This window comes from Cydia fagiglandana, chromosome 6 (assembly GCF_963556715.1).
Source record: "Cydia fagiglandana chromosome 6, ilCydFagi1.1, whole genome shotgun sequence".
Lineage (NCBI taxonomy): Eukaryota > Metazoa > Arthropoda > Insecta > Lepidoptera > Tortricidae > Cydia > Cydia fagiglandana.
In genome coordinates this window covers 17,027,316-17,053,569 of record NC_085937.1, presented here as the reverse complement: position 1 = coordinate 17,053,569, position 26,254 = coordinate 17,027,316, and the positions used below count along the sequence as shown (strand labels likewise).

Genomic DNA, 26,254 nt, shown 5'->3' with positions numbered 1-26,254 from the left:
TAAGGCCGAGCCACACCGGCTGCGTGTGCAGCACGTTCCGTGGCGTGCGTTGCGTGACGTGCGCAGCACCCCTGTCACACCGGGTGACGCGCACGTCACGCAACGCACGCCACGCAGAGTGCTGTACACGTCACGCAGGCGCACGCTGCAGCTCTGCGTGCAGGCTGCGTGCACGACCGCCGCCATTTCCGTACTATTCCCTAGTCCCTAGTGTATCTAGACGATTAGCAATGTTTGATAGCAGTTCATCGGATGAAGAGGAGGCACTCCTCTTACTTTTAACGCAAAATACTCCAACGAAACCTAAAAGAGTGTGGATTCACGAAATCAATGGAAAAAGAGGGGATCATAGTGAATATCATAACCTATGCCGTGAACTTGAGTCTCACGAAGATCGTTTTTACTGGTATTTCCACATGTCAAGAGATTCTTTTGAAGAGTTACATGATTTAGTGAGACCTCATATATTAAAAAATGACACTAACTACAGGAAGGCTATAGGAACCAGAGAAAGGCTAGCAGTTTGTTTAAGGTTTGTATTTTAAAAGCACTTAAATAGGGCCACTTGCACCATCCCACTAACCGGGGGTTAAGCGGTTAAACCGTTAACCCAGTGTCAAATTGTACTGGTAACCGGTAGGTTTAACCGGTTAACTCCGGGTTAGTGGGATGGGGCAAGTGGCCCTTATTGTCATAAAACTTAATGAATCAATTAACTAAAACAATCAACAAATACAAAATAGGAACTCAAAACTATTAACAATTAATATTATTATTATCTTAAATTCAATGAACTAAGACAATCAACAAATACAAAGTAGGAACTGAAAACAATTAATATTACTATTAGGTATTTTAATCTTGAGATCATTGTAAATTTGATAGATCAAGGACCTGTGTGTCATCATCGGCTATTACGCTTATATCAACTTGGTTTGCAGTGGGAGTGGGTACTTCTTCCTGAGAGTTATTGAACAATAAAGACTGGCTTAGGTCACCTGAATCGTCAGATATTATGGAATACGCCGGAGACAGTATTATTACCGGTGAGGAGGGTTCAATGTTTAGGTCGGGGTTAGTTGTTGCATTATTTTCTAGATCATCCAATTCAGCCTCAGCGAACATTTTCGCCAACTCAACTTTTATTTTGCCTTGTTTTCTAAGTGATAGTTTCTTAAAAGTTTTAGCATAGCTCATAAACAAATGGTCAACACTATCCCACTCCCTCTTTTTTTTATTTCTGAGATAGTTAAGAACTCTGTTAGTGGTGTCTAGTCCCGTGTCGCTTTCATTCCTTTTTTTTGTTGTACGTGGCGTTGACGACGGCAATGTACTTGGTTGTTGTTGTGTTTGCGAAGATGGCCGAGATTGTGGTGCAACTGGTGTTTGTGGTTGCGTTGGAGGTGGCGGTGAAGATGGTGATCGTTGTGGAGGTGGTGACGGTGATTGGGATCGTCCGGCCAATGAAGACTGTGGCGGATCTGAGTATGCCTGCGTAGGTCTAACATTAGAGCCAGTAGGTCGTAGCTCGAGCGTTCCGTCAAGAAATGTCAGGTGGGAACTCCATGTATAATTTGAATATTTCCTACTCGAACCCGTTTGTCCTTTCACTTGTTTTTTGTGCCTAATATATCCGTCTCTCAACGTTCTCCAGGCTTCCTTGGCTTTGGTACCTTAAGCAATTACTAAAATTATATATAATCTGTACAAAAATATAAAGTTATACAAGTAAGGAGTATTCGTGTAATTTCGTATGACGTATAATTTCGAAATACCTACAGGTTAATATGTTCAATATTCCATCATAAGAAGAGTCACTTATTGTATTTATCTGACGGTTTATAACATTCGGAATTACCCGAATACACCTTATATAAGGTTTTTGGAATTACCCGATATACTCGTATAAAAATAAGTTTTTATGTTTTTCAGGTACATAAGAACTGGTGACTCTTTTCTAACAATTTCATTTTCATTCCGCATTGGACGAAGCACTGTTTCTATAATAGTAGAAGAAGTATCAAAAGCTATTTGGGAATGTTTACCACCTATACATATGCCTAGCCCTACTGAAGAGATTTGGAAACAATCGGAGTTGGGCTATCAAGAGATTTGGAACTTCCCAAACGCCGTCGGTAGCGCAGACGGAAAGCATGTTCGGGTAGAATGCCCTCGCAACAGTGGTTCAAACTATTACTGTTACAAAAAATTTTTTTCAATCGTGTTGTTTGCCGTCGCCGACCCATTTTATAAATTTACCGTGATAGACGTTGGCAGTTACGGCCGCCACAGTGATAGTAACATTTTTGAAAATTCAGCGTTTTATGGTCAATATCTAAAGGATAAACAGTTACTGCCTCCGAAGCCTCTGCCTGGTACTACCGAACCAGTGCCACACGTTTTACTCGGCGATGAAGGTTTTGCTCTGCAAACATTCTTAATGCGCCCATTTCCCGGAGCAACAACTATACATGACCAAAGAAAACGAAGATATAATTACAGGCTCTGTCGTGCACGTCGTGTCGTCGAAAACACATTCGGAATTTCAGCAGAAAAATGGCGAATTTTCCATAGACCTATGGAATGCCATATTGAAAAAGCCATTCACGTTACAAAGGCTGCATGCTGCTTGCACAATTTTGTTAGAATTAAACACGGCGACATGATGCGAATGCTTCCAAATGAACCGACTTCGAGTCAAAACTTGCCCGAAAATGCAGCAACGAGTCAAAACTTGGAAGGCGGTGCATTAATTCCTTTGCGTCGTACAAATGCAAGGTCACCTAATGCCGCAATTGCAATTAGGGAAAAATTTGTCACCTATTTTAATCGAGATACTCGAGAATAAAATTATTGTCAACGCACGCACAAAATACACAAGACAAAAAGTATAGCCTAAAACAAAACAGACTTACCTTCTATTCCAATTGCGACACCGATCTGTTCCCATAACAAGTTTTTATACGTCGAATTTTTATAATCTTTGTGTTTTTGATTATAAATACATTCGTATTTGCGCACTACTTCAATAAGTTTTTCTTTCATTTCGCAATCCATTATAAAAACCTCCACGCGCACCGGCCGAGTTGTTAATAAACACAAGAGAGCCGCGCGTGTACACGCACAGCACCTATGCAGCACCGAACGGTGCGTGTCCGAACCTGCCCGGTTCGCCCTCTCATAGGGAACGCCGGTAAATACAACGTCATCACTACACGCATCGAAGTGACGTTGCCGCTCCGCTGCGTGCAGGCTTGTACGCAGCACGCAGCCGGTTTGTCTCGTCGGAGCTGCGTTGCGTGCAAGTCACGCGTACGCGCACGTCACGCACACGTCACGCAAGCGGTGTGTCCTCTCTTATGAGTTTTCATATTCTACAACGCAGCGGGACGCGTACGTGCACGCGCACGTCACGCACACGCATCCGGTGTGGTTTGGCCTTTATTGTGACTCCGCCTATTCAAATATTTTTGACCCGATTCGTGTACCCATGTAAATTTTGCAGGCTGTATAGCCAGTCCGAATTCTAAGATCAAGTTTACCATACATTTACAATGGCGTACTTGATCTTAGAAAAACGGACAGACTATACCTGAACGTGACTTCGCACTGCCATACAAATTTATAATAAAATATACAAAATACTTATTATAGCGGAATACATTTATACAACAATGATATATTTACTTATGTTGAGTTAGTCTGTCATATCATAACAACATTTTAACTAGTTATCTTTTAATCTGCATTAAATTATAATACGTGAATTATTTGACTGGTTCTTCAATGTATGGCATAAACCTATCCCTGTCCAAGTCATATTCTAATCAAATGTGAACCGCAAACTCTCAGCGGCCAGTACGTACAGCAAGAAGGTTATTAGCGGATTAATGTCGCTGATTGGTAGTTATTGACATTATATGCATTTCATCTACACTTAGCTATGTACCATTAGTGTAATAAAGATGACTATTATTTTGTTTACCAGCTTTGATTACAGTCTCTGTAAACGCGTCGTCTTATTTAAATGTAGGCGTAATTTTGTATGTGTGCTAATTTGGCCCGAGAATTTGAACGGTAATGTTCCTAAAGGCGGTTTCCATACTAAATATATGCGTTCACTGCTGCAGGGTAGATTGTCGCGGCAACCCATTCGTCGCGCTCGCACGGCGGTAGACTCTGTTGCCTAGGTAATAAGGGTGACGACATTTTGAAAAAAATACCATTATCTCAGTTCTGCGATGGAATGTCACAATTGACTCTGACATATCTAATCCATATCTTTTCTAGATCTATTAACTGACCTATCCTCAGATCTATATGTCTTCGGCCGGCAACCCCATTCGTCCCGGCCTCTGTAGTAATGCACTATACCCGGGGCGATTCTGATTTGAGGAATCAACAAATGAATCTGAGCAGACGTCAAATCCATTTGCAGGCTTGCATTCCATGAAGCAGAGAATGGAAATGCATAGATATATGTTTATTATTGTAACACGGCTGTTTTGAAAGGGGGTAAAAATAAATAAATGAAAAGCTCCGGCTTGTCTAAAATGGAAACAGCCATGTTAACAAAATAAAGCTAAATCAAAATAAAATAAAATAAACTAAATGGAAACCTTGCTGTAGGAAAGCTAGGAGGAGAAACAATTAAACAAATTGATATCTAACAAACTTTATTCCTAAACATTAGATATCACAAAAGCTCAGTGGCATAGCTGGGTCGCTTCACAGGTTGATGTTATAAGGTTTACACCAATTAATTAATTACTAAAGACTAAATTTCGAAATACCTAAGTTTTATGCACCAGAACTTTCAAAACTTTAAACTGAAATAACTATTGCTCTAAATTACATTTTAAATTTGTAGCCGAGCGCAGACGCAATTTAAAAATTTAAGATGCATCGGACCGACCTCAAAAACTGCTACCGGACCTGGAGCAGCGGGGAGTGACCTCGCCTATCCCCGGGAAGCTGACTGCTAACCTGGTTGGAGCCGGCCAGTGCAGATGGCGTGGGATAGATCCCACAGCATTTTAAAAGTTCAAAACCTCTTCGAAAGAAATCTAAAGCATCTTGAAACATCTTGAAACATCGAAAGCTTCTAGAAACAATCGAAAGCTTCTAGAAACATCGAAAGCTTCTAGAAACATCCCGGCTCCTGCAAAGCGAGAAAAGGATATATTAGCCGATGCCCTTTATGGCCGCTAGAGAAGAAATGAAACAATTGGAAATTTAGCTCACCGCACTGGAAGCTGTTAGGACTTCTGGCGGAGCGCTCCCTTCCCTCGAGCAGGAGTCACCTCTGTAAAGAACCAAAACCTGGTTAAGAATAAACCCACAACGTTTCGCGCCATTGCGGAATTGATCATAACTAAATTCCATTTGTACTTACTCAGTGGAACACACTGAAGGACTCGAACTGCTTCCACCATTTTGACCGCCATGTGGAATGTGTGGTCTTATCACAAAATAGGGCTCATGCGAGCGTGCGTCCCCGGAGGGGTCCACACATCAAAAGTCATTGTCACCTCACATCATTGCATCATACCAACACCCACCTGCTGGTTACCGGCCCTCAGCAACATTGCACCACCGGACATCCGCCGTCAAAAATGTCTAGCACGGGAATTCACTAAAATGTCCGGTAACACTCTGCTGCCCATCCATGAAGACCTAAGTGGCCTCAAAAACACCCGACTTAAGTCCCGAAACCCTCCAGCTAAATCCTTTCACACACATAGCCCGACATGGAAAGATAGCCAAGCGTGGTTGAAGGAATGGGAAGCCCAGCAAGCCAAATTAAACAACACCCTCTATGAATTTAGCACAGATGAGCGGCCCAAAGGCTTTAATGAAAGCCGACAAATATGGTGCAAATTGAACCGCCTGAGGACTGGGTTCGGCAATTGTTCGTACCTTTGGCACAAGTGGGGATGGAGCGAGTCGGCGGCGTGCGAGTGTGGAAATGCGGAACAGACTATACACCACATGGTGTTCGAGTGCCCCATCACCAAATACAACGGACCCGCTGAAGATTTCAAAAATCTAACGAAGAATGCGAGTCTATATCTGCATAATTGTAAATTTTGAATACCTCCTATAATATTTGTATATATTTTAACCAGTGTGTAACCGCCATACGATAAATAAATAACCTCAGAATGACCTCCTGATATGTTGAGAACAAAAGGCCTAAAACAAAAGTAGGGTGCCAATCCCTGAAGACACAAATCCTTCGAAAATTCTGAACTGATTTATCTAGAGAACTCTTTCTTAATCCTAAGAAATATATTTTATCATCAAATCTAATAATGTTTCATTTCAAAGCCACTTTGTCAGTCTGTAATTTCTGTTTTGTTTTACATCAAAATTAATTTTTATCTAAAAAAGTCATACCTAAATCATACAAAGTTTTCCTGGAGTGACAACATAAATATCTCAAGTTTTAATTATTTTTACTTATATGACAACCCCGACAACAGATAAGCATCAAAAGGTGCATCTCAATGCAACAGATTATGCAAAGAAGTGCAATCAATCGAGTTAGTTTGGGATATTGTTAAAAACGTTGAAATAAGAAAAGGAATTCAACCCAAAAATATTAATTTAAAATCTAGGAAAATGTCTACGTTACATTATGAAGTTTGGGCTCAATCGAATAATGGGAAGTGGGTAGGGTGGTTCAAAAAACATTTTTTTTTTATTTTACAACGGGGCACCCCCTTATTTTGTTACACTTATTATGCTGATAAAATACACCAAGTTTAGTAATTTTATCTCAACTGCAAGGGGGTGCTCAACCACTTTGAAAATTTTGTACGTTGTATGAAAACCAAAAAAACAAGTATTTATTATTCAGAATTTTATTTAACCCTTATCTTGGCAAGGCTCAAAATATCTTAAATATATTTTTTTTTACTTTTTTGTCACCTATTGAGCATACTAGAGTATTAAAAAATAAGAAAAAAAATCCAGGATTTTCCAGTTTCGGAAAATCATATGTATCATATTTGATACAATGCCAATAACTCGACAAAATAGTTACCTACTTTTTAGAAGAAAAATGAAGATTTTAATAAAAATAAAACATGTAATGCAACAGAAATAAGCATTTACTGCTAATTAAACGCAATCTAAAGCATCAGATGACTATTAAACCTGTAAAAATAAATTGTATCTACGAATACCTGATCACATGGGCGGAAAATTAGATCCCGTAAAGTTTCAAAAAAGTCGTCAGCAAAAAGTTGAGTAAAATATGAAAAGTAAACAAATAATTAAAAGTTAAAACAAAATCATTTTTTTTACTTTGGGGCCATTTTTTGCCATACACATATTTTTCCGTGCTACGGGCTACGGCGTAGCAATAATGCTACAGCGTACTTAGACTATAGTTAAATAACATCTAGTACTTAAAAAAATCAAAGTTTAATAACTAAATAATACGAAAACTAATATTAAATAATGGAAGCATGTTTTGTAACCCCTCAAAAATAAAAAAAATTAAAAAATCATGTAAAAATATTTTGACGATAACTTGGCAATGTATTAAATGTAATACAATCCTTTCGATATGTACATTTCTGAGTTCTTGGCAGTGTATCAAATATAATACATAACAGTTTCATGTAAGGTTCTGTGTATTAAACGTTTTTAAATTCGAAGGCATTGTAAATATGTATGCACTAAGAGACAGTAAAGATATCAAAATGTAGATTATGAAAAAATATACACTAACATAAGAAATAAATGCAAAACTTCCAGTACGAACCGAAATCTATTGTTTCCGCGGCGCCATATTGATTATTACTAATTAATTTACAATGACACTCGTGTCAATAATTTTTTTCTATAAGTAAGGAGGGTAGCTCGACATATTGATGGCAGAATTATTGTGTTAGGTAATAAAGTGAACCTGCTAGATTTTTTTAAGTTCCATGTATCACGGGTGTTACGATGCCAAGATAAGGGTTAAGTATCTGTTTTCACATTATTTGCACATGTGATGTAGAAGTGTTTAAGTAGAAAAACATTTTTAATTCTATTTTTTATAATTTTTCAAAAGTAAGATTATTAGAATTTCACCTCAAAAAATCATAAACAATAGAAATAAAAATGGTTTTTCACCAAATAACTTTTAAATCACAATTTCAAATAATGTGAAAACTACTACTTACATAAAACTAAAAAAAATAAAAACGTGATTTTTTTGGATTTCATACAACTTTGAAAAATTTCAGTGTTTGAGCACCCCCTTGTAGTTGAGATAAGATTACAAAACTTGGCATATTTAGTCAACAGAACAAGTGTAACAAAATGAGAAGGTGCCGCTTCTTCTAGCTAGAGTTTGAAATTTTCCCATACAAACGTGAACCACCCTAGAAGTGGGTCTAATTTAACTTGCAAGATTTGACCCGAACAAACATATTTCATAAAAGTTTGTTATAAAATAATTACGGTACAAAATTTTGATAGTGGTTTTTAATTTTTAGCTTTAGCTATTTTAATTGTAGTTAGTATTTGTGTTATATTCATGTTATAACACTTAAATAAATATTTTTGGCGTAGGTAATTCGCCAATAACTGGCCGGTTTGAGTAACTGGCCGCCATAAACTAAAAATGAATTCTATTCACCTATAAACAGAATTATTTTTAGTATAAGGTTTCAATAACTGGCCACCTTATACTAAAATGAATTCTATTTATAAGTGAATATAATTCATTTTTAGTTTAGGGCGGCCAGTTACTAAAACAGGCCAGTTACTGGCGAATTACCCTATCACGGGTTTTAGATCCGCGTCATTATGGGGCATTGAAGTGTGGTATATGTCAAGGTAAGTGTGACGAGTGTCACTCAAATGGCAAAACACAGAGGGGGAAATGGCCTGCTTTTGACAGCGTTGAAATTCACGTGTCAACGCCATCAGCGTTAACACCATGAATACAGAACGTGTGTACCTACCCTGCTTGTAAATACAGAGCGTACAAAAAAACTTTCTCATTAGTTTTTGAACAATCAATAGGCCCTTTGCCGGTGTGGTGATATAGTTATTTACGATACAAGTGCGGAAAACAGGAAATTCGGAACGAGTGGCGATAAATTAAAACAAGACCGAAGAGAGCGTTTTAAATCGACACGAGTTGCAAATTACCTATTCGCACGTGTATCGTACAACGTTTTACAGTACATATGTATGGCTGTTTAAATTCTCGATATAGGCACGGAAAGTGCTTATTGCCACACTAGCGCGGGAAAGTAGCACCATATGACCTACTGTAAATATTTTTATAAAGACTTTATGGGGCCCACTGATTAACAGTCCGCCGGACGGTATCGGCCTGTCAGTTGTTCGGAACTGTAAAAATATTATTCTAACTGACAGGCCGATACCGTCCGGCGGACTGTTAATCAGTGGGCCCCATTAAATTTAGGTATATACATTAAACGTGCTGTATTAAACCTTCACAAGCTGAATACGAAATTTTTATTTTATTTTGAAGCTTGCTCTTCCCAAAGGCGTTGACCGTAAATATTTCCTCATTATTATAATGTTCCAGTCCATTTGTGTACCTAGTAAGCCATTTTTCTCTGTATTTTACTGTCTCAAAAATTTGTTATAAAATTTTCATTGCCTACTTATTTCATGATGGTGGTACGTTCCTGCTTTAACTGAAACGAGTTCTACATTTTATTACACCGATTTCATTTGAAAGTACAAATTTTATACTCGTATTAAAATGAGAATAGTACTATAGTCCGTTTTTTTTAGCATTAGAAAGAACTTCGCAGAAGTTCGCTTGTGGTTCTAAATCTGGCACTTTTAGCGGTAACAATTTGAAGTAAATTATATGTATTGACCAAGCTACATTAGATAATTAAATAATTATTAACAATTAACGAGCCTGATAAAAACTGGACGCTTGCTTCTGCGGAGTTCTTTCTAATGCTAAAAAAAACGAACTATAATAGAGAATTCATATACTTTTTATCACATTTGAACCTTTGCAAGCATTCCCCGTTTATATGAATCGTAAAAGAAACTGAATGGTGCTTTTTCAGGCCGCGTTGTGAAATAACTTCATAGTACTCCTGCTATATAAAAATGTTATGAATTTTCCTTCAATATAATTCAATAACAAATATCATGCAAGTGAGTGATTAAATATTTCAATGAAATATAGACAACAGTCCCTTGTAGGTACGAAGAACACACAAATACAGTATTTTTCCTCGTACCTGTTTTTTGGGCCGTGAGTTTTCGGTCGATTCATTGTCAGTCCGACCTCAATGCTTGCCGTGCTAATCGTGACGTGTATCTTGCAGCAACACGAAAGAATACAACGAAAAGGTTTTACAAAAATGTGTCGTATTTTCAAACAATTCACATGCGTCTTCTATTCACTAGCCTTAGGCAGAGACCAGTTAGTGATAAAGAATGGTACCTCATGCAATGCAATTTTAGCGCGCCCTTTGATATGTAACTATAATATTAGGGATACGCGATTTTTGGAATGCGCTTGGAGTTATGATTTCAGTTAATATACATAGTTACACTTACAAGATAGCATTACAGGTATTGAGCAGAGATTTAAAAGCAACTTGGAGTGCAAAAATATAAACATGTTGTGTCCACAATCTCACTGTTCCCAATTACCCACAGTCTACGCACGAGCTTTAAGTAATTGTAAGAGGGCTTCACCTCTATGCGCCCGCGCAAGGCGCACAACACCTTTTTAACTTCTTCAGCCCCAAAATATTATCCGTATGATCTGTGGATCTGTGGAGTGTGTGGTGTGTGTGTACAGTAAAGGTGCTCCCACATTGGCTGTTATAAAATGTTATATAACATCGTGTGATAGAGATAACATGATATTATTGATAGCGTTTTATTATGTTGTCCCTGTCACACAATGGTATATAACTATTGGGCGGACGACGGATGCAATATACGTCTTATTACGAAGCATTACGTAAATCGTTTGACAGGATTTTGACGTATATTGCATCCGTCGTCCGCCCATTATTTATAATAGTCAATGTGGGAACACCATAATGTAGTGTGGAATTCGTGTGATCGGCAGTCTATTTTATACTGGTCTTTGCCTTAGTATTGTGTTTTATCTGTACAGACGTTCGTCGCTCGCCTTAACGGCATACTTAGCGGAAACTATCCAGAAACAGCAACATGGCTCCAACTCGGAACAATCCACGTCTTTGGACGATTATTTCAATTACACGTACCAAAAGTCAGCAGCAGAAGTTTGTATGCGGGCGAGGTGTTCAAAATGATCCTGACGCGGCTTTATTGTTAAGAGAATAAGCCCGTGTCAGGGTAATTTTGAACACCTCGCCCGGTTAGCAACGTCTGCTGCTGAGTAGAAATTAAAAAGTGTAGAAATTAAAAAGTGGCGACACTGTAGTGTCATCCCTTTCAAACCAATTTATATAAGAAAACGGGACGGCACTACAGTGTTGCCACTTTTTAATTTCTACTCTTTTTGCCAAGCTGTACCTATAGGCACGAAGAGAACAAATAAACTAGAAAATTCAATTTCCTTTAGATTTCGGAATTAAGTAGATAGGTAGTGATTACCGCTCCTCTTTACAAACGTAGCGTATATTTTCTTCTCTGGACATCTAAACAGTTTTTAAAGAAGAAAGACAGCCTATGAGCCGGTGTGGTGAAGATATATTTGCTATTATGTTCATATCCGTTCATATCATTTACGTTTGTACGGGGAACGGAGAAATGTTCACATGATACCGTACAGTGATGCATCCTTATATACGTACCTAAGTATTAATTTAAAATAATTAAATAAAATTATGTATCTTCCATTTTATAGCCTGGCAACCCCAGTTTGTCAGTAAATAAGAACAAAAAAACTATATTCATCCCTTTCATTTGAGTGCTAGTATGTACTAGCGTAAGACAAAACCAGTATGACTCACTCGGGGCCCGATTCGGATTTTGAAATAGACATCTATTAGATATCTTTTAGACATCACCAAGATACGATAACGTTATGTTTAAGATCTAACCTGTCAAATTTGACATTTGCACGATTCTGGAGATACTCTTGAACGATTTCCACAGGATATGACTTAGAGATTCAATTCACATCTAATAGATATCCTACTCTATCTAACGTAAAAGTGACATTGGTTGCCCGAATTGCGCTGCAAAAGAGAACTAGTTGATATCTAATCTAAACTATAACGTATCTAGAATGGATCTAGTACGTGTCGTCTCTTGTGAATATCTTGAAGTTCAAATACGGCAGTCAGTCTAGGTATATTTGAAACGAGACAGTTCCTGGCCAAGCAATATACATATTATACATGTATAACCCACTGCAAAAAGTTTAATAACAGAACTGGTAAGGTTTACAAATGTCAGAAAGGTTCTCTGACATTAAGGTAGTATTTACTTTACTGTATATCGCAAAGAGCCCTTTCGTATTTGCCTTTGAAACCACTGTTTGATCATACCTCGTAGTTTTTAATACCGAGATATGTTTTAGCTTCGCGAATGTTGATGTTATCCGCCACAGGGCCCGATTCGGATTTTGAAATAGACATCTATTAGACATCTTTTAGACATCACCAAGATACGATAACGTTATGTTTAAGATCTAACGTGTCAAATTTGACATTTGCGCGATTCTGGAGATACTCTTGAACAATTTCCACAGGATACGACTTAGAGATCCAATTCACATCTAATAGATATCTTACTCTATCTAACGTAAAAGTGACATTGGTTGTCCGAATTGCGCTGCAAAAGAGAACTAGTTGATATCTAAACTATAACGTATCTAGTACGTGTCGTCTCTTGTGAATATCTTGAAGTTCGAATACGGCAGACAGTTAGTTTACAACTGGCTGCACAACTCTAAATGGAGATTCGTTCTGTGTAGATAAAAGCAGTACAGCAGGCGTTTTGTTGGCTTTATCCACGTGATAAAACAACTGTCTGTTTTTAACACCGCGGGATAGAAAGTGACGGGCACCGTATCATGCTGTCACGTAGATGAAATCGACTATCATATCCGTGCTGTTTAATGTTCATATCACTACATGTTATGAACAAAGTTTGTAAAACAAAAGGCTTTGATAGCATGTTACAGACTGTAAGTAGTAGGTCGGAAAATGAATGCTCAATAAAAATTGTAGAGGGAAATGCTTGGAACACAATTTTTGACTCCGTAACTTTGTTTGGACTAGTTAGGAGGTTAACATACCAAAAGTCCCCGGCCGTAGCCCCGGTGCTGGGGGTAAAGGGGAGTAACAAGGTCTAAGTAATTTTACGGTTTTTCACTTATATGTTGGAAACTTAATTTTACTCGATTAAGTCCCGTCATTGTGAATAGCAATGAGTAAAAATCTTGAAAGTTTAAATCAGTGTTTTAGGTAGGATATTTCGTTTGTATGAAGAAGTGGGTTATTCACTATTTTCATCAGAAACAGTCATTGTGAGAATTACATTATTTATTCGTCAAAATCCGTTTACCTCCCTCGCATGTCTGAGTTTATTTTGAATACTACATTAAGTGCAATTTAATGCAAATTAAACCCAACATTTTCATTTCACCAAACAGTTTAGTTACTCGGAAATAAGTCGGTAACTAGGTCGGTAAGTAGCTCAAATGACCCGAAAGTCGCAATCTCCCGGTCATTAAGGCAAGTACTTGAAAACTAACGGCACATAGTTTATTCAAGGTAATTGGGTTTTAATTATGATAGTGGGTATGGCGTTTGCATTTATTACTATAGCACGGGTTTTCGGAGGCAAAGACGTAAATATTACTGCCAGTGATCAATTAAAATACTCGTGTCACAATAAGGTACTCAATCGTTATCAATACCTATCAAAATAATTTCCAAATCAAAATAACAAATGTGACTCATTCTTGAAAACATTATCAATGAAAAAGAAAACGTTATTAGTTAAAAGCGTTAGTCATTTTCATATCATTAACTATCTATTTTCACCTAATCTAATTAAGTAATAATAATTAAAATACTCACCTGCGCCTGTTCTCGAGAATGGTCGTGCCACGCTCTATTGGGATCGATCTATCATCACTGACAGGACTATTGTAGCCAATAAGCCTGATATTGTGATAATAGATCGATCGCAACGTCGGGCCATGCTCGTTGACATCACCATCCCCCATGATGAGAATCTCGTGAAGGCCGAGAAGGACAAGTCCAGTAAGTACCTAGACTTGGCTCACGAGATAACCGCCATGTGGGATGTTGATTCGACGATCATTGTCCCGATAGTCGTTTCAGTGAACGGTTTAATAGCGAAGAGTCTCGACCAACATCTCGAGAGACTCTCGCTAGGTGGTTGGATCAAGGGACAGATGCAGAAGGCGGTGATCTTGGACACGGCGCGGATAGTACGTCGGTTCCTCTCTCTGCAGCCCTGACCACCGGTAGCTTGGGCCTTGCCCCGCTGCTGGCGGCACCCTAGGTTAGGTTTTTTATAATGTGTTTATATGTATTTTTATTGTTTTGTAAGTGTTTTTATATTTTACTTTTATATTCATATTATAAAAATACCTAACCTAAGACGATAAATAAATAAAGAGAAAATTAAAATAATAAATTTACTTTACTTTTATATTCATGCTATAAATGACCTAGCCTAAGAAGAAAAATAAATAAATGGATTAAAATAACATGACATTAAAGCTCTCCAAGGGGCCTCTACGTGTTGGATCTATATCCCCACGCAAGCCTATCAAAAGACCGGGATTTGTAGGCCCGTGAATTCCAAAATGGAAAAACAATTAAAATAACACCGAACAATTAATTGTAATAATAACTAATTTTATTGTAAAAATAATTATAGTATTTAAAAATAACATTTGAAAGGTTAAAATTACCTAATTGCTTTATAAGTAAAATACCAGTCAAATTGACACTTGGATATCCAAGCAGCATACAAAATAATATAATATATCATGCAGAATCAGCCGGTAAAGGAATGGCCCGGATACCAGTCTAATATGTCATTTCTATTTCACACGCTTTGCTTAAGCCCGCAGCACACGCCACGACTGCTTAGTCAAGGAACTTTCTAGCAGAATGTCAGGAAGCTCAACCCATATAATAACATCATATTTTCATAGCTCAGTATGTTTTGCTTGAAATTTGAATCATATCTTAGGTTGATATACAGTGGTCAATAGTTTTCCTTATTTCCATAAAATATAGACTTTTGTATTTTATTTCCTTTATTCTCTAGTATCGCACGGTCCTAATGTAAACGTTACTCAACTTTTTTTTTAATAAAAAAAAACAGAATTGCATTAACAACAAAACGTATTTAATCCTGTTTACTCGTAATCCTTTTGATTCAAACACTGGAATTATCTCACAATAATGAAAATGCCATTGGCAGACAGCTTTGTTTTAAAACTTTAAGTTCTATTTTGAATGTGGCTTCAAAGAATATCATTGTCGAACCAAAACTTTTTTAATTTGGAAAATTTTATGTTATTTATACTCAAAATCACGAGCTTTTCAGATCTTAATAAGAAAAAAAAGTGTTCCAAGCTTTATTATTTCCGTTCAGTTACCATACACGTTGTAGGCCGGTAACCGAATGGAAGAAAAAAAAAGGCTTTTTTTAAGGTTTTTTCTCCTATTAGGATCGACAGAGCTCGTGGTTCTTAGTAAAAATAATATAAAAATATCTGAAAAAAGATAATTTTAAATAATATTGGCCACGTTTGTAATAATAATGACGTAGGTATATAACAATAATAAATAAACATTTCCATCCTAAATTGTTGCCACGTTTAAGAATTTTACGTCAATAATTTTTAAGAAAAAAAAACCGACTTCCATGGGGGCCGATGAAAGATTACTGTAGATGTTACACTATGTAGAAAAGGAGGTAAAACCACCCACTTTTCTACTAGCATTTCGCTTCTGTATAATGGCTCCTCTACAGGATGGGCCAACGCCGGCCACTCCAAGGGACGCAGCCATGCGGTAGAATAAGATAGCAATATCACTTGCTCCCTCTAACGCATAAATGCGTCCCTTGGAGTGGCCGGCGTTGGCCCATCGTGAAGAGGAGCCATGAGGGTCGTAGTTCTAGCCTAACCTAACCCACTCCTCAGATAGCAGTTCGGTTCTGTGCGGATCGCAGTTCGAACCTAATCAAACCCACTTTTCAAGTAGCATTTCGTTTCTGTAAGGCTCGCAGTTCTAACCTAACCTAATCCTTGTTCGGTTCTGTGAGGATCGCAGTTCAAACCTAACCTAACCCACTTAATGGCGCATGCCGTGCGGTGTACGGGGGTTTAAGCGGGAGGAGCTAGTAAGATTGGCATCATCGTACTTTATACCTACATTAATTTTATGGTAGGTAACATGGACATATATATTACTTCGTAAGGACGCGGCTAACGAGCACTAAAAAGGGGGCCGCTACATGGGTGTGATATTTGCATTTATCACACCCCGGCGCTCAGTCGTGTGGCGAATTGCGCAGTAGAAAGTTGACTTAGGTACCTAGTATATTAATTCTTGTCAGGTATAAGTTTTTAATTAACTGTAGGTAAAACTCAAAAAAAAATTAACAGGTGAGCGCTAGAAACAAAGCGCGCATTTTCAAACACCGATTAATTCACATCGCTGTATTTAATACTTTCCAGTACCTACTTATATTTTTGCATCATATTTGTGGACAGGTGGCACGCTCTCGTTTCGGAGGCCAAGATTCTCTTTGGATCACTGAGCCAAAATAGTTAGTTTGTATTGCTGTTTCCTTCTTTTTTACTCTACCTGTTTTGCAAGCAAGAAACTAACAGAAATAGTTGTTCGCCGCATTTTACTCGCGAAAGCTCGGGAGGTACTTATCGAACTGTATTGCTGTAGCTAGTAGCTCGGCCAACTTGTCGACCTTGACAGAGCCGGCTCACACAGGGCGGCACACCGCACGGCGCGAATGTTTAAAATATTGCATTGCCGCCTGAGACGATAATGACATCACGAAATAACGTAGAAGAACGGAAACTTATAAGGATAAGTTCGCCCATTTTAATACAATAAATATGTTAACTAAAGCATTTATTACGAGAATCATAAGTAATACATAGGCAAAGGGTTAGGTTAAGACATATGTAGGTAGGGTAGAAAAGGGGTTTCAGTCGATGTGTGGAAGGGCGGCACCGTCGTCGAACCCAAGCCACCTGGCGGGGGACTTAAACCGGTGGCGTGTGCCTCGGATGCACATGCTGGTGGCACGTATAACGGCGTTACTGATCCTGCATCTCAGCCAGCCCAGTATGGTACTTAGAGAACGGTTCCAACGTTGAGATATGGTTTCTGCCATAATATGTTTTATAACGGAGGACATTTGGGGTGCATAGACGCTGTCAACAGATGTTACAAGTGGTGTGAAAGTTGCATGTCGCATTTCACAGGCCGTGGAATATTTTCTCTGTTTTTCGTCTTCAGCTGATTTTAGTACAGATGTCACGGGTCGTGAGAGGTAAGAAGGAGCGTCAGTGTCGACGACACGGATATCAAACAACGCCAACAAATACAACAAATAATTTTGATTAACCATAAACTTAATCGACGCTCTTCTGATATAAGCCGCGAATAAACTTAACAAGCCTTGTACGCCCGTACAAAGTTATCGCGAGAGTCGAGCTCACGTAGTTGTACGCAGTGTGTAAGAGATGGCGCTTTTTTGCTGACATGAAGATCGCAACGGGCAATTCGTATGCATGCGCTCATCCATAGTTTATATCTATGGTAGGTAATCATAGTTGTTTATTTAGTTAAGGTATCATAGTGGTTTTCTGGATCAAGGTCCGGGTCCGAGTCCGGGTCCGAGTCCGGGTCCGAGTCCGGGTCCGAGTCCGGGTCCGAGACCGGGTCCGAGTCCGGGTCCGAGTCCAGTTCCGAGTCCGAGTCCGAATCCGGGTCCGAGTCCAGGTCCGGGTCCAAACCGGATCCGGGTCCGAACCAGGTCCGAGTCCGGGTCCCAGTCCAAGTCAAAATCGAAATTCGTAATCACCAAACGTGTACCATGCGTCATTGAAGAGTTCTGTTCTGGTCATCATCAGCAGTTCCACTTCATCAAATGCGACAGTTTTTAATGTAAATGCTTGATTTTATGATGAAAATACAAAAAAATCTATACGTATGCCTTTAATATTTGAGGAGTTCCCTCGATTCCTTATGGATCCCATCATCAGAACTCGAGCTTGACAAAAATGTGGCTTAAAAACTTAACTTGCTTAACGAACATAACGAAAAGGTAAAATCGCCAAACGTGACCTATGCGTCGTTTAAGAGTTCTGTTCTGATCATCATCAGCAGTTCCACTTCATCAAATGCAACAGTTTTTAATGAAAATGCTTGATTTTCTAATGTAAATACAAAAATCTCTATACGCATGCCTTTAAGATTTGAGGAGTTCCCTTGATTCCTCATGGATCCCATCATCAGAACTCGAGCTTGACAAAAATGTGGCTTAAAAACTTAACTTGCTTAACAAACATAACGACGAGGACAAATCGCCAACCGTGAACTATGCGTCGTTGAAGAGTTCTGTTCTGATCATCATCAGCAGTTCCACTTCATCAAATGCAACAGTTTTTAATGAAAATGCTTGATTTTCTGATGTAAATATAAAAATCTCTATACGCATGCCTTTAAGATTTGAGGAGTTTCCTTGATTCTTCATGGATCCCATCATCAGAACTCGAGCTTGACAAAAATGTGGCTTAAAAACTTAACTTGCTTAACAAACATATCGAAGAGGACAAATCGCCAACCGTGAACTATGCGTCGTTAAAGAGTTCCGTTCTGATCATCATCAGCAGTTCCACTTCATCAAATGTCACTTTTTTGGGTGTATATGCTTGATTTGTTGATAAAAACCCAAAAATCACTATATGTATGCCTTTAAGATTTGAGGAGTTCCCTCGATTCCTCATGGATCCCATCATCAGAACTGGGTTTTGACAAAAACGGGACCAATCTGTATGCATATACATTAAATCAAAAAAAGAATTTTCAAAATCGATCTAGTAATGACGGAGATATGGAGTAACGAACATAAAAAAAAATAAAAAAAAAAAAACATACAACCGAATTGATAACCTCCTTCTTTGAGATTTGGAAGTCGGTTAAAAATGTAACAGTTACGTATTAAGTGGCGCCCTCAGTATTTTTTTACGATTTCTTGTCGGACTGTATGCTGCGAGCTTAACGTATCCGCCGTTGTCACGCGTCCAAATAAGCCATTTGTTTCCCGTATCTCGCGCGCGAATGACGGATGGTCCCAGAATAAACCTAAGGGCGTAATAAGACCTTTTTTAAGGCGTCAGTCGGTTCGTGAGCTCGTGTAACCTTGCATAAGCATGTAATGTATTCCCATGGGCACGAATAAAAATACGCAACAGGGATAGCACGGAAAAGGATTTTGTGAACGTAAAAAACATTTTAAAACCAGCAAATATTTGCTTTTTCCTCGTTTCGAATTCTATTTTCTTAGTAAAGTATGTTCTCATGTTTTGAACTGAAAAAGGTTTGTAGATTTAACGTTTTTTTGGATTTATAAAAGGGAAAGAAATTAAGAAACAATTTGTTTTAAATCTTGTTAAGTATTTGGATTAGTTTAGTTTATTTTATTTTATTGATCACTCAATACAATTTTCATAGTTAATGTAAAAGAATACAGAAGCAATTACTTATCGTATATATTATCTAAGTATATGTATGTATATTAAGTACCTATAAGGACGAAATATCAAATTGACGTTGTAGTGCCTGTTTGTCTTAACAGCAGGTGGTTGTTTGATATTTATAATGATTGCAGTTAAGTATTCTAATCGATATGTATATTATATATAACTAAGCAATGAAATTAAAATAGGTGGTAAGCTCCAAACGTGCTAAGATATATGTAAATTTGACATTCGATATCACCAAAATAAAGGATGGAAATAGGATTACAAGATTATTTAAACTATAATTTATAAGGCTTGTTAAGGAAGATATCGATTTCGATAACAATAATTTAAAACTCTAGGGGCTCACTTACAACCAAAGGATCAAATAAAGCAACATAAAAAAAATCTTCATTATTTACCATTATATTTTGTTAGGCTCTTCTCTTTCATTAATTAAAATGCTGCAAAGCCTTCTATAGATTCATGTTGTAATCCTATTAACACGATATGGCCGGATCTTATTATTCGACAAACAGTCCAATGAAATACAGCGGCGTCTCAAAGTAATTATGACTAATTGTTTCGGAACAAAAGGAAAAATAAATTGAATCGGGATCCAAGCGGCCGACGGAAGATTTACATTTTTATTCAACATTACGAGGAATCTTTAATGTCCTCGAGGAATTTCTGAAAAACAACTTTATGCTAGATGTAATTGTTTGAGAAAAATATACGAAGTGTGCGTTCCAATTCGACATCGGCGACTCGAATCCTGTCGTATCAATGATTTTTTTTCTGATCTTTTAGAGGTTGTTACAGTAAATGTAGTGGGGGTAATTTTTTAGGATGACTTTCACACCTGGATCAGAGCTTGGCTAGTAGGATAATGTAGTTAAAGATCAGATCAGATAAAAAAAAAAGAGAATTTGATGTAAACAGAATCAGGGTTGTTTCATTGTTATACGATGTAATTTGATGATTTTTTGTTTAAAGAAACTCTTATTTAATTAAATATAGGTATGACATAAAACCTGAATGTATACATCTAGGATGACTATTATTCGACAAGTAAATAATAGATTTGTATTTGTATTGGATTTTTTATTTTATTTCTGTGTTATTTCTTATCATCATGTAATCTCTCTTATGCGTGTTTTCAAAAGCACAAATTGAAAGTATTTAATTCAGGAATAATATGTGATTGCATACATTAATATCTTTTGAAACAATAATTCAACATACACATAAACAATATTCCAAGATACAACCACCCATAAATATTAGCGGCCATTATGAAGCTCAAAAATGGTCACGTTTTAACCTTTGTAGATCTGCCTAATCTTGAAGTACTTATTCATATGACGTGATTCCTTATCTTTTACACACTTTTATTATCTTTTAGCGTAAATGTCATTCTAAACCTGTACCTGTACCATGAGTCACTGACATTATACGCCATTCTATACATCTCGCTTGTACTGACAGCGTTTATGTCAGTGCCAAACTGGTGGTAGCCACACTGCAGTTTATAAGTCGACGAAGGGGAAAGTTCCTGAAACTCCCAAATTGAAAATTCGACAAGTTTAATAACGAGCGTACTACTTGTTTGCGCAAGAACTTTGCATTTATTACGATCTAGACTTCGCCGACGAAGTTTCCCATTCGTTAAAACGTCGTAACCACCCTCTTTAGTACTATGTAATTGGCTAAACATTGTTACCTTACGACTCTTACGAGTACATAAGGGGTTTGGCACTTTAAAAGTCACTCAAACCTAGCCGCCGTTGTACATTCGCCTGCAATTATGTTTCACAACGAAGGCCGCAAAAATATGTGACACGCTCTTATGGCTCTACATATTATTGCAGGTTCATTGAGTCATTATCACAGCGAACTCACAATAGTCTTAAGTGCCATAGACCTTACTGGCGCTTAACTCCTTTACATTTCCCAAAAAACGAAACGACAGAAAATAAATATCTTACTAACAAACCTGCTCACAATCTGCAGAGGAGAACATCCAGACAGCTGATAGGAGACCTTCGCTAACACTCGGTGAGTTACAATTGCGTCATTTAAAAACCGGGCAAGTGCGAGTCGGACTCGCGCACGAAGGGTTCCGTACCATAATGCAAAAAAAAAAACAAAAAAGCAAAAAAAGAACGGTCACCCATCCAAGTACTGACCACTCCCGACGTTGCTTAACTTTGGTCAAAAATCACGTTTGTTGTATGGGAGCCCCATTTAAATCTTTATTTTATTCTGTTTTTAGTATTTGTTGTTATAGCGGCAACAGAAATACATCATCTGTGAAAATTTCAACTGTCTAGCTATCACGGTTCGTGAGATACAGCCTGGTGACAGACGGACGGACGGACAGCGAAGTCTTAGTAATAGGGTCCCGTTTTACCCTTTAGGTACGGAACCCTAAAAACAAATTGTAACTAAATACTTTAATCTGCCTAATACATTGGATACAGTTGAATCCGCCGTCCATCAGTATGCTGTGTTTTACCCAATGCGGCTGCTAGAATGGCCTGATTCCAATTTTTTATTCCCCGCATCGTAAGCCTGCAGCGTACAAAATACGCTACAATTTTGCCAAACCACGTACATATTTTTACACTTTAGTTATAACGGTTTTCACGTTTGTAACAGACTAGCTGAATTTTCGCAGTGGCAATCAACACGAATTAACTCCATTAAGTTTTAAATGAAATATTAAGTATGCTGGTATCAGTTCCTGTTTTTTCGGTTTCCGTACCTTATCCCCTCTTTATCTCCGAAACTACTTGGTCTAAAATTTTGAAGACTAAAAGACTAAAAGGATTTTTTAAAGACATTTCATTCACGTTTCACATAAAAAATACATTGTTTAAAATTGGTTTATGTACGGAACCCTTGGAACTAGAACTTGATCGGTTTTTTTCTATTAAAATGTGCTGATGTAATATCGTTATAAAGGCCGTGCGTAATGGAGGGTCTGCGTCTGGTCTGGATTGGTTACAATACCTAACTTTAAATCAACCTTTTTGTTATTTTTTATTGGGATTGTATTTTTGTTATTTTTATTGACACTAACCGACAGTGATGTGGCTTTTTCAGAAGTACCATCAATTAAATAAATATCATTAGTTAAGTGACATCGCTGAAGGCTTCAACGATGGATAGAAACGTAATTATTGGCATCGTAACGTAGGCATACGAGTATGTATTTAGTTACGGTTCCAAAAACCCTTAATAACCTAATAACCTCGTCTACAGGAAACTACATAAGTGCCGAAAGTTCGTGCCCTGTAATTTGGCAGAAAATTTGTATTTCTAACACATTTCGTTCGCTTTGTTATTATCGATAGGGTATAATTTTATTCTCGTGGTAATTAGTGTTGGGTCTTATTATACCTACATCATAAGTACGAGTATAACAACAAATTATTTATTACTACCTAATTTTTGGTCACTTCCTAATACTGAAATTTCCATTTGGGAGTATTATTAGGGCTCTTTAGACGATGCGAGAACTCGCATACGAGTTTCATTACATTGCGATTTTTGATCGGTCGGTTGAATTGGACGTAACCAACAGTCCGCAATGTAGCTAAAATCGCATGCGAGTTCGCGCGCCGTTTAAATCAGCCCTTATTGTACAGTCTGCATCAATAATAGCGAATGAAACAACACGCCAAAAGTATCTGTTGGAGAAAGGTAGATACTTTTGAAGTGCTATTCGACAAGTGACGTTTGACGTATCGTGTTGATCTCCCGTTGATGTGGAAAAAATCATAAGTTCTCGAATACGTACAATGTCAAAATTTGACATTAACAATCCACAGTTAGGGTGACAAGCAAAACAAATCGAACCACCCTTAATTTAGAGTTGAGTTTCGGTTGTACTAAATGATATTATCCACCGTTGATGGAATCAACACTCAGTATGCGATAAAATCAACTGTTGATTTGACGTGGATGCGAAATCTGACAGTTGTACATGTCGAATTTGGCCCCTGTTTGACACTTACACCACGCAACGGGCAATACCTAAAGTCATGACAATCACGATGTGCTTGATTTATTGTATTATAATGTACTTGAATATTTAATAGTCAAAATGATTATTTTACTTGTAAATTAATTTCGCTCCCAACGATTATTTTTGTTTCATGTTAATTTATGAACATTTAAATATCGATGAAATATAAATGGACACAAAAAGGCTCGGTGACCCGAAACTTTTGTGTAGTTGGTGGCTCGAAATAAGTGGAAATGCCTTTTTGCAATAAATCCGCGGCTTTTGGGATTCAGATTCAATATAAAACAGCGAGCGCAAATAAAAAAAACAATTACTTAATGGTTTGTCGGCCATTTTAAAAAGAGCTCGTGGCATTTAAAACTGCCGGAATACACACTTGTTTTTCGGGGAAATTCAGCCTTATTAATACATATTATAAATGCCAAATTAACTCTGTCTGTCAGTGTTGCCTCTTCAAGTTTAGGAAAACATGCAACATCCTATAAGTACTGCATCGGCACTTATTACCATCAGGTGAAATTTTGTCAATTAAGTACCTTTTTCGAATTAATCAAAACGAATTAAGATGAAATTGGCTATAGAGTAAGCTGGAACCCAAGGAAAGAATTAAAACTGTCGTGAGACATACTATATACTATAAACCGTAAAATTAGTTTAAAGACATAGGATAGTTTTTGTTATAAGCTAGTTCTTCATTGAACACTTTGCATACTCCTCAACCGTTCCTTACTAAGTACAGACGGACAGACTGACAGCGGAGTCTTAGTAATAGGGTCCCGTTTTTACCTTTTCGGTATGGAACCCTAAGAATTAGCTTGGGCAAATCAATAGAAAAAGTCAGACCCACATACTTAATAAACTGCTAAAACCATACAATTTATTTTGGTTTCGCCATAAGTATTTTACATTTTCAATAACAAGAAAACATTCCTTCTTAATGATTTTTTATGCTGTCTAACTAAAACAACGACCATTTTCATTCAATCTTTACTTTGTTTCCTAAATTTACCTTTCCTAAATTAGATGAGCCTAGGAATATCTAAAATAAACATTTACCTTTCCAAGAGGGTTTAAAATTTTCCAAGACTACAATTTATTTTAGGTCCTTCCAAATTTAAAATTGATTAAGATTTGTACGATTTATTGACCATTTTGTCTTCTTTATCCTTCACTTTGTAGGGTTCCGTACCCAAAGGGTAAAACAGGACCCTATTACTCAGACTCCGCTGTCCGTCCGTCCGTCCGTCCGTCTGTCACCAGGCTGTATCTCACGAACCGTACTAGCTAGACAGTTGAAATGTTCACAGATGATTTATTTCTGTTGCCGTTATAACAACAAATACTAAATAGTACGGAACCCTCGGTGGGCGAGTCCGAGTCGCACTTGTCCGTTTTTTTTATATTTCATTGACAAATCTCAAAGCTTGTTTGTTTGAAGCACGGAAGAAAGAATGAGCGCGCCGCGTTCTGACGGGAAACGGCATGTGCCTGGATTAGTATGAGAACCTATGTCGCCAAAACGCTGTCACAAAAATTGGCCATATTTTCTTATTTCGAAAGGAATTATGAGCCCTTGCCCATCACAGTAATTTGAACTTTACAGTCAAGAAAATTATGTCAAAATTGCACTACGATTTTTATTTTTTGTAAAAATACACAAATCATTGACAAATTGTCATTTATGCTCTATCCCTTTTACACTTGCATGGTTTTTCCAAGAGTGAATGCGATAGGATAAAATATTCGACTATGAGGTTGACACATGCGATAGGGATGTGCATGATTCGGTGTGATATCGATAAACGCTTATTAATGATCAATGTACACGTAAACTATTCAGTTGAGTCTAAAGCACAAACTGCGGCCAGAAAGCTGGGCGTCCTAAATAAGGTGAAGCGATACTTCACACCTGGACAGCTTCTAACACTTTACAAAGCTCAAGTCCGGTCGTGTATGGAGTATTGCAGCCACCTGTGGGATGGCTCAGCTAAATACCAACTCGCCGCTTTGGACTCAGTGGAGCGCAGAGCCAGGAGGATGATTGGCGACAAGAAGCTAACGGCTAAGCTTCAGACTTTGGCCCATCGGCGGAAAGTCGCCAGCCTGTCGGTATTCTACAGGTTGCACTTCGGGGAGTGTGCCCAAGAGCTACACGAGCTCATTCCACCGTCCCCATTTTACCATCGGACTTTTAGACGCACGGCCGGTTTCCATCCTTACTTGGTAGATATTCCGCCAATTCGCACGAAGCGCTTTGCTTCTACTTTCCTTATGCGCACTGCCAAGGAGTGGAATTCCTTGCCGGCGTCTATATTTCCGTGCTCTTATAACCCGGCAACCTTCAAATCAAGAGTGAACAGGCACCTTCTGGGCGAGCTCGCTCCATCGTAGGCCACGTCTACGCCTCGGCTAGTCTGTGGCCATGAGTAAACCCATGCATAATAAAAAAAAAAAAAAAAGTTTTTTTATACATATGTATTACTTTATTTTCGACGATTAGGTAC

The 26,254-nt window shown here is 37.9% G+C and overlaps 2 protein-coding genes across 3 annotated transcripts in view; both read left to right on the top strand.

Moving 5' to 3' along the window:
• The window catches only part of LOC134665422 (cell adhesion molecule DSCAM-like), a 123,159-nt gene that overhangs the window by 5,341 nt on the left and 91,564 nt on the right, over positions 1-26,254 (top strand). The window lies entirely within an intron of this gene.
• Positions 4-6,093, top strand: LOC134665522 (uncharacterized). Its single transcript, XM_063522497.1, has 4 exons — positions 4-532; positions 1,933-2,131; positions 2,366-2,778; positions 5,583-6,093. Exons 1-4 carry the CDS (start codon positions 231-233, stop codon positions 6,091-6,093), a joined length of 1,425 nt encoding a protein of 474 aa, XP_063378567.1. The 5' UTR covers positions 4-230.